The sequence below is a fragment of the Temnothorax longispinosus genome, chromosome 10 (assembly GCF_030848805.1).
Source record: "Temnothorax longispinosus isolate EJ_2023e chromosome 10, Tlon_JGU_v1, whole genome shotgun sequence".
Lineage (NCBI taxonomy): Eukaryota > Metazoa > Arthropoda > Insecta > Hymenoptera > Formicidae > Temnothorax > Temnothorax longispinosus.
This window is the reverse complement of record NC_092367.1, coordinates 18,368,668-18,381,544: the sequence shown is the minus strand read 5'-3', so window position 1 is coordinate 18,381,544 and position 12,877 is coordinate 18,368,668. Positions and strand designations below refer to the sequence as shown.

Genomic DNA, 12,877 nt, shown 5'->3' with positions numbered 1-12,877 from the left:
GGACGTTTATCCGTCACGTTTAAGACCGCCAATTATAAAATCAATCCAGTCGGAAGGGCGGCGTCGCCGCGGAGTGGAAATTACTGTTGCGTCAAGCCGGGCGTAATTGCCGGTCGCTCATTAGTCGCCCATCTCCGCGAGGGTTAACTGCCTCCGGAGCACGCCGGAGCAGCATGCCGCTCCGGTGGTCGCAGCCCAGCCTCCGGAAGTCTTTCCGCGTCGAGTGATCGCGGTCGAGGGGGTTGCGGCGCTGTCTTCTCGCGGCCTCGGGGATGATCGTGCGGGCTCGGTGTCGCCGGGGGTACGGGGCGTCGGGACGCCCGCGCCGCGTCGCGCCGCGCCGCGCCGGTCGGGGTCATAAATGGGGAGGCGCGGCGTTCCGGAGCGGTACTTCGTCGCGTGACGCCGCAGCGTTCGCATCGATCTGGAGCGGACGGCGCGGACCGTACATACATAGGCGGACCGTAAGGGCGGATAGAGAGGCGCACGGCCGAAAATCAATCCCGGCGCGTGTTCGGGTTCTCGCGCGCCCGCGGCGAGGAGAGAAACGGATCCGGCGAAGGGGGCTGTCTCCCCACGGATTGTCTCTGCCGACGACGTAGACGGAGAAGACGAGGGACGGATCGGCAGCGATGCTGAAGAAACTCCTCGGCAAGTCCGGCCGCAGGATCCTGCGGGTAAGCGGCGATCCCGTTTTTTCCTTTTTTTTTTAACACGTTCTTCGACGACTCTCCTCCAAGTGTGTTGCTCGGTTCCTCGACTGTTGCACGTTTTGGGCGCGCAGGGCGACCTAATTTCCATCCTGATCGTATCACCTGGACTGCACCGCGACCGGGTTCCGATCGGCGGATCGCCGCTGATATTTTAAACGCCGAATTTCCATTTCGTCTCGTCTCGTGCGAGATTTTTTAGCCATGCACGCACGTCGTGAAAGATTAATTCGCGCGGTGGCGTTTACGTCATTCCGCCTAGGCGTGAGAATTCCGTGCGCGACGGTCAATTATCGCGGATCGATGTCCTTACGTGTTGTCGTGGCGTGATTCCGAGTCGACGGATAACTCCATATCGTACAAACACCAGCTGCGTAACTCGACCTTTTCGCGACGGAGTGTGTGCGTCTCCTTTTCCCCCCCCCCCCTCCTTTCCGTCTCCTCCTTTTGCGTTCGTCATTCATCAGAGCGACGTTTCCTCTTTGCAGGCGATCAAGAAGCTGTCCACCAGGAGCCGCAAGGCCAAAAGGTCGCGCGATCCCAGTTCCTGGCACACGGCCATCCCGGACCTCGAGACGACCTCGCTCTCGTGGTCCCTGCCGTCCCTGGACGCCAAGAGCATCGACACGTACATGACGTACGTGGGCGAGAACCAGGATGACTGCACGTCCAACTGTTGCTGCTGCGACGAGTATAACGAGGAGAACCAGAGGAACGAGAACAGGGAGAACGAGATGATAATCTAACGTCCTCCGTGCCGCTAGGCGCACCTTCACCCCTCCGGCTCGTTTGTCTCGCGATCGAATTCGCCGGCGATCATCCCCGAGAGGGTGGTGATGAGAGTCGCACGCGCGCCGCTTCAATATTTAACCCTTAACTGGTGAGTACGAGTACTCGGCCGACATTTCCTTTTTTTTTTTCAAAGAGAACTCTTTCGCTTCCGTGACTGCAAACCGCCACGGCTGATGCCAATGGCTGTACCAAAGAGAAATATATTTATCGGGGACACGAAACCGGTTAAGGGTTAATAACGATCCCTCCGTGATCCGTTCCACACACACACACACACACGTGCGTGCGTACGCGTACATACGAGCGCTTATTACGCGCTCCCTTATTTTTCGATAGTCACGACGTCGTATGTCGAGAAGATACTCTGCGGCTGGACCTCGGACTATATATTATAACCGTATCTCGATTCTCTCGGCGTGTCATCGAGAGATAAGGACGCGGAAGAGAGAGAGATGACGTTTTTGTTTCCAGTTAGTCTTCCAGTTCTAGATTTATTTTCTATTACATCGCCAATATTTCCCTGTATTTTCCAGCGCGAGCCCCGCGTCGGCTCGTGCTCTCTTCGATCTCATTTAACGCTATTAATTCCATAAGATATAGAAGATAGACGTATCGTACTTATATTTATTACCGTGATAAATTAACCGCGTTTACGAGCGCGGTCGCTGTATCGATAATTTAAGTTGGTCCGATTGACGACCTAATTTCGACGCGTCCGACAGTGGATCTTTCTCTCCTTTTTTTTTTCTTTCCAACGTCGCGCAAGTAGGGAAAGGTACGCCTCACGCGTCATCGTATCTTTCGACATAGAGAATAGCAATATGTGACGTAGTACAAAATAATATACATATATCGCCTAGCGTGTTTATCGACGATCGCTCGCGCGCGGAAATGACGCCCCGAAATATGTACTATTAGGACTTTTTCATCCGTCATCCGCGAGATTTTATCATATCGGGTCTAACTCGGGTGGATCACTATTTCGCAATATACTGTTTTCGGTGTCACGAACCGGTTTTTTTTATAGGTCGGGGTAACCCAAAATGACCTGGAGACGCCGTCGGGAGATCCGGGAAGAGTTTTCTTTTCTGTATAAGCGTTCGAGTTCCCTGGAAACCTCTAGCAGGGAGATAGGGTTTGGAACGCGAATCAATTACTTCTTCTCGCGGCTCGCAACCGAGTTCGTGCATGTCCCAGACATGTCCGCGGCGGGACCTTAATAACTGTTCGGGTAAATTTATAATCTCTAACTGTATAAACCCCGAAAAGATTTCAGGGGGACGTTAGACTAGCGATTAAAGTAACAATTATAAAATTTAGGATAACGAAATAAATTGAAAACTATTCACTTCTTCACTTAACTGTGCACTGACGCATTGTCTTTCTGTGGCACACTCGATTGTATACGTATATCGACGAATCAAAATGTAAGAAATTTGATCGATCAATCACGAGTAGGACACGTCGATTATGCTCCCGCTATTTATCAATATCAGAATTTCTAAGGAAAAAATTCGACTTTTTAAACTCGATGTCGTCGTCACTTCTACGCTGTATTATCGTCTTAGGTATATGTACTCAATATTTCGCGCGGTCAAGGTGCATCCGTTAGATTATAGTTAGCCGATACAACCAACCCTCGATACAAACAAACTTACCGGATTTTAATTCCAAAAGAAGAGCATTTGTATATCTACAAGCCACTTCTATTATTTCGAAAACCGATTTACAAACAAGCGTATCTTTTGTAAGATTTATTTCGAATTTGTCTTTTTGCCAAGTTCGAGTATCGAGGGTATACTTATGCAATAAGTCGCACCGGCCTGATCACTCGAACCGCGAGTTCTTCTATTTCCGATCGTTTCCGGCACCTTTGCTCAAAGCGCGCAAAGTCAATCTTCACTAAAAAGTAGCGAGAAACGTTTTCATTCTTCCTATACGGGTCGATTTGTAAGAAAGAGAAGAAGAAGAAGAAGAAGAAAAAGAAGAAGAGCTTTAATGACTTATATCTATGTATAGATGCAGAATTTATATATAAATATATAAAAATATATATATAAGTAAAAAGATAAACCTACAAATATGAATGTGTAATATGGATGATGCGTGTTGATATACTTTATCGTCTCGATAAGGCTGTGACTTTGTAAAGCGGATGTGAGTGTCGTAAATAAAATGGTTTTATTGACGAACCAGGATGTGTTTCCATGACCCCTCCCGTCATCGCGTGTTTCATTGATCGCGCGACGTGTGTAAAGATATTACACATATGTGCGCGTGTACTGCAATACGTATCGCAAGACACACGCGGTAGTCCTTCGTTTGAATTGGTAATGACATCGATCCGCGCGATTTTCTCATTTACGGCGGCGTAACGATCATTCCGCAGAAAACATGTAATGCGAATGCTTATAGTAGCCTCCGCGACCAGCGCAACTATAGTTTCGCCTCTGTAATTCCGCGTCGCTTCTAATAACGTTTTAACGACAGGTTGCTCCACTTTCGCGAATGTCTGTATAACAATAGCCTATACTTATACCACGTGGCTTGATAACGATTTTCGCGATATTCTCCGTCGTTTTCAAAGACCTTCTTCTTTCTTTCTTTTTTTGAAAACCTTATACTTTTTTTAATCCTCAAAGGAAATCATGTATAGGTTTCCGTTTGAAGTGAAGATTCCCTTAAGATTCTCTCAAGGAGATTCTCTTGAGACTCTTTTAAAAAGATTTTCTCGAGATTCGCTTAAGAGTCAGTTTAATTATACGACTCTTAAGAGGAATCTGACGCTGCGGTTTTGTAAATAAACTATACTTACTTTAGTTACTTTACCACCCTCGTATTTATCGTGCTTTCCTCAATCGTGCTTCTTTCTAGAGCGTCAATCGCGTATTATATCTCGCGATTTTAATGTAGGTCGAATTGCTCGCGCCACTGACTCAGAAAACAGCCGTTCCGTTTTACATTAATCCGACGTGCGGCGTCAAGTTTTGACGGGAGAGACCACGCGGGCGCGTTTCGCGCAATTATGCGCGCGTGCGACCCACGGGAGGATCGCGCGTAACGAGCACGCTCCGAACAATGGGGCGCACGTGGCCGCGCAATATCAGTAATTCCCGAAAATTGGGTTTGGTCGACGCTTCGTCTCGAGCGCGAGAACAAAAGTAACCGTTGGCCGGAGTTTGTTAAAAAAAAAAAAAAAGGAAAGAAAGAAGAGATGCGCGGGCGCACACGCGAACTGTGTCGCGAAGCTAATGACTCGCAAAACTGGTTTGCGGATATAATGCGAATGGAAAGGGTTGTAAGCCCCGCATTGTTCTATGTATCCGAGAATATTCCGCTTTTGCGAAAGAGAGTTTTGCATGAGAAAAGGAGTGGAGCGACAGGGTCCTCCTCCCTCCTCCTCCTCCTCCTCTTCCCCGAACACGTAAATTCTCGCCCGCAATTTTGTGTCGCGCAATTTTCGCGCGAGGTATGGGCGCATGGAACGTAACAAAAGGCTCACTCGTTTGCCACGTAACGTGAAACACTGTGAGTTGTTAAGTGACCCACCATTATTCCATCCGCAGCAGAACTAATACAAAATAGCGAACTTTCAGTCTTTCAGATTTTTTCTAATTGATCACCTCTCTCCTCACATTCCCTCCCTTTCGATTACGTCTTAGCGATTCAAATTAGACAGCTGTGAGATACACAAGATTTTGCTTCAGCGAACTTAGGACTTGCTCGTACCTACTTGGAACGTAAATAGAAGAAGGCACGATGGACGTTGACTATAAAGCTCTTCAATTATGACAATTTCGCAGCCGCGTTTCGATCGGAATGTATTTTCTGCTTTCGTTCGCAAAGCATTCTGATCGCATTCGGAAGTCTTCCGTTCCTTTCCGTCGCACGTTCAGTTCGGCCAATTCGGACATTCGTGTTTTCGATCAGAATCATAAAAAAAACAGGATTACATAATAAGTAGAATCATGTATAAGCATCGAAAATATTTGGGCAGTCTCGAGTGTCCAGATTTTACGAATGATCGATGAGGGTATATTTGCGGGATGTTTTGTGTTTCTCCGGAAACTACCCCAATATTATGTAATAAAAATGCCCAAGTCGCATTTGAGTTTCCTACGATTGGCATATATATTTCGATTAGCGCCGCAATTCTCGGAAACGTATTATTGATTGAACTATCATCTTGGAGGAAAGTGCAAAAGGGGAAACTACATGTGACAAGATTCTATATTTATATTCCTCGTGTTATCGCTTTATTACAAAATCGTATTGCAAAAATATTTGGATTTCTCCCACACGTATATACTGAAATGCGTAATGGCACGTTGCGAATGCGTATGACGACCGTTCCTCTTTCTTTTCCTTCCTTTTTATTGGCGCTGGACTTTACACGCTCGCGCAATCGTTTATCGCGCCGTGACGAGCGCGAATGGAATGACAAACGGCGAAACGCGTAAAAAACCGGAGTAGCCGGTCACGAGATATTCGATAAAATGACGAAAATTCTCATTATTTACAGAACGTATGTACAATTTATATATACAATTTTTTTTCTATCAATAAATATTTTTTTTTTAGTTAGGTACTCGCATGACTATCATTATCTCACTCATTGAAAATACATTGATTTGATCGTTGTGGAAGTTCCTGAGATACGTTCGAAGTGTCAAAATGTTGTACAAAATGCATATTATTGTATGTACACGAAAACGGCAAAATTCGCCGCTCACGTTGCTTGCTGTAACGATATCCGCTAATTGTAAATATTACAAATCGTATACTTTACTATTAACAAATCCTCGAAAAAGAAACAACCTATCAACATGAGCGCGAATACACGCTACCGCCATAATTAATTAAGTTTCACATATAAACTGATCGGCGAAAGAGTGGTAATTTACATCCTCCTCCACGTTCGCGGAAAATACAGACATTTGCGGAAGTGTTCGATGTATCCAGTCTACTTATGTTACCATATTTAATATATAAAACTGTATAAAAGGAAAGGAAAAATTGTGAAATCGTTGAAATGTTACATTGGTCGGATTTTACCACTCTCGCGCCGAACCTTCATCGATTGCGCGTCAAGAGTTCACGGTCAGTACGCCAGTTCCGCGCCCCAGGGTCGGTAAGGCTTCCCGTGTTGCTGCTGGGGATACTGACCCGGGTACTGGCCCCAGCCGAGGGTGCCGCCGCCCAGAAGCGGCGGCATGGCACCTGGACCAGGCGGCATCCCGGTGGAGACCGTGCTCGGTGGCGGCTCGTAGCTGCTGGCTGTCGAGGTGGACGTCAACGTCGTGGAAGCCGGGGGCACCGCCGAGGCCACGGCCGACGGGGGATGTTCGCGATGGAAGCTCTGTAGGTGCGACAGCAGGCGCAGCCGAAGGGGATCCCTCTCGTCCAGGCCCTCCATGGTCACCAGGTAGCGGCCCACCTCGGCGGCGCACTCGCCCCAGCCTACCGCGTGGTAATCCATTGCCAGCTTCGTGCTGTCGTAGCCCTCTGGTCCTGCAATTGTGATTTGCATCGCGATTATGATAACGATCTCGAGTGTCATGCGCGATAAATCAATAAAGATAATATAATAATGAGAAATACTGGTATATCAGTTCATTATTTCCTATACACGTATTCGAGGATTTTAGAACGCGCGGTGAAGAAAATCTTCTCACAGAGCAGAGAGATGAATTTATAAGCGAAGCTCTGAGCTCTGAGAAACAATCTTGATCTAACTATAAGTTAGAGGCAACTCTAAAGTTGATTTAACTTAAAGTTAAATTAGATTTTAACGCGGCTTTATCCGAACGCCTCGGAGAAGCGTAGATATAACGTAAAAGAAGTGCGATATTTTTTATGACGCACATAAATATAAATGCGTTGAAAACTTGAACCTTGAACTTCTCTACTTTCTTGCGATACAATTACTTAAGACGCGAGAGTTTTGATCTTCGTTTCTGGAGAAAGTTGTTCTCGGATGCGGGGGAAGCAGGTGTCAAGAGATGATATCGCGGTTTTCCCGGCGCTTTTCCCGAATTCATGGGCGGCTCGCAGATTGACAACGTGGAAGCGCATCTGCGGACGGAGAGAGAGCCTTTTGTGCACTTTTGGTTTTCGCGGCGCAACAATGGCCCGGCGTACGTGCACCGAGGCGAGATGGGCGCCTTGGCTTTAGTAGCAGGCGGCTCATTGTGTATAATGTGGAATGGGACAGGTAGCGTGGGAATCGTTTAGACCCCCATAGGCCGGCCTCACGAGCCTCATGCGAGATACACACACGCGCGCGCGCGCACACACACCGTCAACGAAGTGGAGTGTCCCACGTTATTATGCAAGTTCTCAGACCGCCCTATGCAAACATCACTTCCGAAAGAAAAGCTATTGCGTACTACACGTACAGCTCTCGTACGTCAAATCATCGCGCGATCGATCATCGCTGAGGCCACGATAAGTGGCCTCGAAATTTCGGAAACGTCCATACAAATAACGGGACATATCCGGAGCTTGGATTAAAAAAGAATAAGGGTAATATGCGAAACACCGAAAAGTGTCAAACTCGTTAAACAAGTTAAACTTGAGAAAACTTTTCATGTTACTGTAAAGAACTGTAAGAAGGATATTAGACAAGATACCGTAAAGCCACGAGACAATCGCTACCGAAGCTTAATTTTCGAATGTCGTGTAAACCTCGCGATCGAAGGCACTATATCGTTCTCGCCGGTCCAAATGCCGCGATCGCTTTATTTGGCGATATTAAATTTAATATCGCTCACTTTTGGGGATGGGTCGCGCCCCTCGCACACATTTACAAATAAGGAGGTCGCCGCGAGCAAGCGCGCGCGCGCACAGCACACACACACGCGCTCAAATACGCGCACGTGTGATGGTGCGGTGCGTGTCCGTGCACGCTTATGCGTAGCTAGCTGGTTTCCCACAGGGTTCGACATCTGCCCCAGGCCTGATCCGCCGAGCGCCTCCCTCGCGAGGGGTGCCGCGCGCGGAACACACCTCATCCCCGGGCCCGCCGCCACCAATCGTGGGAACACCACTTCCAGAGAGTCGTTGACTTCCTGTGCTTCCCACAGGATCTACGCGCCCGGTCCAGCACCTGCTCCCGTGGATCCCGGTTTACGGACGGCCTCTCTCTTTCTCGGCCTTCGCGGGAAACCATATGCCACTTTGCTTTGCGATTTTCTCCACGACACCGTAGCTTTTTCGAAAATACTTATACTCGTGAACTAATCATACAATGATGAAAGAAAGAGAGATTTTTGCAATTAAAAATAATAACTAATATTATTGTAGTAAAAATAAATATGAATAATAATATTGTTCATTAACGTTACTGAAGCAGTGTACTTAAAGTTTGCGATAAAAATTCTTCAGAGAATGTTTTTCAATTAATTTGTGCCTACTTTTAATTAAATTACCTACTTTTTTATATTTGTAACAAAAAGTAATTGCTGGTGATAAAATGAGATATAATCGTGAGAGGACAGTTATTAAAATTAGACGTTGCGAATATACTAATCTTAGAAATCTCGTTTACGAATCTACGCTGGTGATCGCTCTCACGAATCTGCTTAATAAGGAAACGCAGAGACGACAGATGGGCATTCGGTTACGCAGTTACAGTTAGCGCTGCCCGCTCTTACGGCCAACAGGTGTCTTCCGGTAGAAAATAAAGGGCCGATAGCGCCGGCTAACAGAAAGACGTGTAATAATGGCGTAAGGAATCAAATTGACGCGAGTGAGCAGCCTTCGTACACGTCGTGGGATCATTAAATGAAGGGCCTGAGGAATCTCGAGCGAAGAAAAGGGGTGTCTCATTGATCCCGGAGGATCATCTTCGAGTTCCGCTACACGGAAAGGGCGTTTCTTCCGGATTCAGGGATCTTATTACTCGACGCCGTTACGTCTCACGACGTGCACTTCCGTTACGTAACTTCCTGCGGGAAGCGATAAACCTCGAACGATTTTCGCGCGTTCAGCGTCATCACGTTAGCACAGATTAATTAAATCAAAACTAGATTTTTTCCCCATCGCTTAAATATATCAAATTAAATTGTCCCTAACAGAATCTTTCTTGTTCTAAAAGATTGAGAGATAAAAATAGCACCTGGCGATATATATACCGGGAGTAACATTAAACGCGAATGTAACGATTTAATTTAAACGAATAACTCGAGCGGCACGGAGGCGAGAGAGGGTTGAAAAAGACAACACGATCTTACCCTTATTGCGAAGCGTGCGCAGATGCTCGACGGTGAGCTGCAGAATCTCGGCCTTCTCCAGCTTTCCGCTGTGAGGATCCCTCGCCGCCGCCGGGACCAATCTCCTGAGCTCGCCGAGGGACGCGTTGATCCTGTCGCGCCGCTTCTTCTCGATCATCCCCCTCCTGCGTTTCCGCGACGCGTGCTGGCATGAGTCTCCACCGGGCGAGTTGCATCTGCAATGAGAATTTTGAAGAAGGGTTGAGAAACACAACAGCGCGCGTCAAGACGTTCCGTGGGTCTTCCTTTGTTCAAAGATTCTGCGACTGCGAGCGCGCGAGAGGAACTTGTTTTAATTATACATTGTTGATCCACCTCGCGGAACGCGCAACAACTCGCTCATTAATTGCGGCCGTGCTGAAACAATGCCGCCCTGATTGCGATTTTACCGCGGAACAAAGAGGCGCAATATGTCGCGTCGGCAAGCGGCCGACAATCGTCGAAGAGTGATTGTTTCAACAAGTACGTTGAAGCATATTTTAATTATATTTAATTAACAATATTTTCGATATGTTCAATTTCATTTTCGGAAGAAATCAGAAGTGTCTATTCGACTGGACTAAACTTTAGAAAATTATATCACAATACAAATTGAGTTACGAAAAATCTTTCCTTCCTTTGTGTAAAATAATGCAGAGATTGGAGAGATAAAAAAATATAGATATATACGTACGGCTCTTTGCCGCTCTCCTCTGAAAACACATCGTCGCAGTCTGAGTCGCTCATGGTCCTTTTCAGACTTCTCTGCTGATGTCCCTGACTTTGCTGCGACTGCTGTTGCTGTTGCTGCTGTTGTTGCTGCTGCTGTTGCTGTTGCTGGCTATTGTCCTGACTTCTTAATTCCGTATCGATCTTCAGTTCCAAGAACTCGTGATTGGAGCGCAGCTCCGGCATCTCCGGCCTCATGCCCGGTACTTCTTGGTGCCGAACGTCCTGATGCCTGGCGATGTCGTGCCTGGACAGCTCCTGATGCCTCTGCATCTCCGCCGGGTGTCGCAGATCCGGTCGCTGCATCTCGTGTCGCAGCTCCTGACCCCTGAGGTCGCCGGGGGCCGCGATGGCGTGCCGAAGCTCACCGTGGGTGGCGGGTGGACGCATGTCGTGATGGTGACGCATGTCCGGGTGCTGCGGCGGCGGCGGCTGATACGGCGGATGATGCGGCGGCGGCGGGTAACCCCAATGATGACCCGACGGCGGCGCCGACAGCGTCGAAAGGTGACCGGGCGCGACCGCGCCGGAAGTGATCTCGGAGGACAGCAGGGTGCTGTTGTCGTCGGAGCGCGCGACCACCACCCGCCACATGTTGCGTTGGAGAAAGAAAGAGAGAGTGAGAGAGAGAGAGGAGAGTCGTCGGACGAGAGGATCGAAGCGATCGATGAAACAACTCCTGTACGAGGATTCGAAGAGATGCTTAATCGATTGGTCACTCAATCGCTACCGCCTAACGCGATGTGTCGGTGCCATAGCGATGCCCGGACGAGATGTCATTGCAGCCGCATTGCGATCGATGGAGAACGATCGTTAGCGGTCGATGGGCCGTCAGCCGGCGAAGGAAGTCGCAATCAAGCGACACTGATAACTGGAACTCGCGGACGACACCGTTATCATTAGATAAGCATGATGTAGCTTTTTGTCCTTTTTACGAGCGTATACAATTTTCTCCGGAGAAGTAATCTGTCTAAAGTTCGATCACTTTTATAGAAAAATCTGTAGAATCTCTTCAGCGAATAAAAATCATTCCATCTTCACCAAGTGTTTATGATTAATCAGCAGAACCCACAAAATCCTCGATGATCTTCTATTGTTGAACGCGCGGCGGTAGTTCCATGAATTAAAAATAAAAAAAATGACGAAACTCGTGCGGCGGGATTCCCGAATTCCGGAAAAAAATCCGATCCGGAAGATGCTCCGAACTTGAAGATAACTCTTTCACGGACGACTAAAGGTCGCGCGACTTCCACCTCGTTGAAACATTTCGTGAAACTCGCGTGGCGGAATCTTGAGGAAGGTCAGGGCTGCGCGCGGCGGGATGCGGTTACCGGACGGCGAAAGGAGCACTCGGTCCTTCGGCGCACTTGTCTCTTGTCGACGGCGGGAGTTTATCGGCGCCCACGTGCCGCGGCTACCCGCGACGTCGTTCGCGGTCGCGTGCGTGCTCGTGGAGGAAGACGCGCGACTGGCCTGGACAGGCACTCTCGGCCGAGCTGCTGCTGCCGTTGCTGCTGCCGCTGCCGCTGCCACTGCTGCTGCTGCTGCAGGATGTGCGTGTGCACTGGTCGCGTGGCGGCCGACGTATGTCGTGTGCGGGAGGACGCAGGGACGACACACGACCGCGTGGTGTATCGGCAATCCTGGTGGGGATGATCGGAGGTGTGCACCCTCGGGATGGGGAGTGGGGCACCGGAGGAGCCCCGCGCGCCGTCCGTCCGTCCGAGGTGAAAAGCACCCCGCGCACGGCGCACGGGAGAGAGCGAGAGGGTTGCCGTCGATGGGGGAACGTAAATCGGGAGGGGCGACTTTCGTGGGAACGTCCGCGGCGACTCGTGTGCGAGCGTGCGTGCGTGCGTGCGTGCGTGTGTGCGAGCGTGTGGGCCCTTGATTGTGCGACTGCCGGCCAGATCCTTGCGCTGCACTCGGTCAAGGAGACCTAGGAGGAAGCGATCTTCTCGCCCGTCCGCCGTCGGCGGATGTGCGAGAAGAAAGAGACCGGAAACGTCCTTTTCCCCGGCTGGCGTGAATTCCCATCGTTTCCCGATTTTATTCCCGACATTATCGTTTTCAGATCATCGTTTCCCGATACTATAATCTTCTAAAGGAACGCGGTTGTCATTTACATGTTCAAAAATACAATGCAATATTTCTAATTTTTTGACAATTTTTATTGTTGAAGAAAATTTATATATAACATTGCTGCGTTATTATTAAGTGTCAGATTAATGTTAAACAAGTTTGTCAAACTGTAAATTTTCAAGTACAGTTTATCGAGGTTTCAATCACCGTGTCTCCTGATATGTACAATTTCATTCACATCGAAGTACTTCGTCGTTCTCGAATCCCTATAATACCTCTGTATAAATAGGAAGAAAGGCTTTTTATTCTTTC

At 48.4% G+C, this 12,877-nt stretch overlaps 2 protein-coding genes across 2 annotated transcripts; one reads left to right on the top strand and one right to left on the bottom strand.

Annotated features, from left to right (window-relative positions):
• Nucleotides 1–395: 395 nt before the first annotated feature.
• LOC139820838 (uncharacterized) lies at nucleotides 396–3,492 on the top strand. The gene is made up of 2 exons (XM_071791401.1): nucleotides 396–677; nucleotides 1,199–3,492. The coding sequence occupies exons 1-2, from the start codon at nucleotides 633–635 to the stop codon at nucleotides 1,454–1,456; spliced, it is 303 nt and encodes a 100-aa protein (XP_071647502.1). The 5' UTR covers nucleotides 396–632; the 3' UTR covers nucleotides 1,457–3,492.
• Nucleotides 3,493–3,717: 225 nt separating this feature from the next.
• On the bottom strand, nucleotides 3,718–11,929 carry Hey (Hairy/E(spl)-related with YRPW motif). Its single transcript, XM_071791390.1, has 3 exons — nucleotides 10,449–11,929; nucleotides 9,737–9,951; nucleotides 3,718–7,013 (listed from the first exon to the last, which is right to left on the bottom strand). The coding sequence occupies exons 1-3, from the start codon at nucleotides 11,075–11,077 to the stop codon at nucleotides 6,604–6,606; spliced, it is 1,254 nt and encodes a 417-aa protein (XP_071647491.1). The 5' UTR covers nucleotides 11,078–11,929; the 3' UTR covers nucleotides 3,718–6,603.
• Nucleotides 11,930–12,877: the final 948 nt, after the last annotated feature.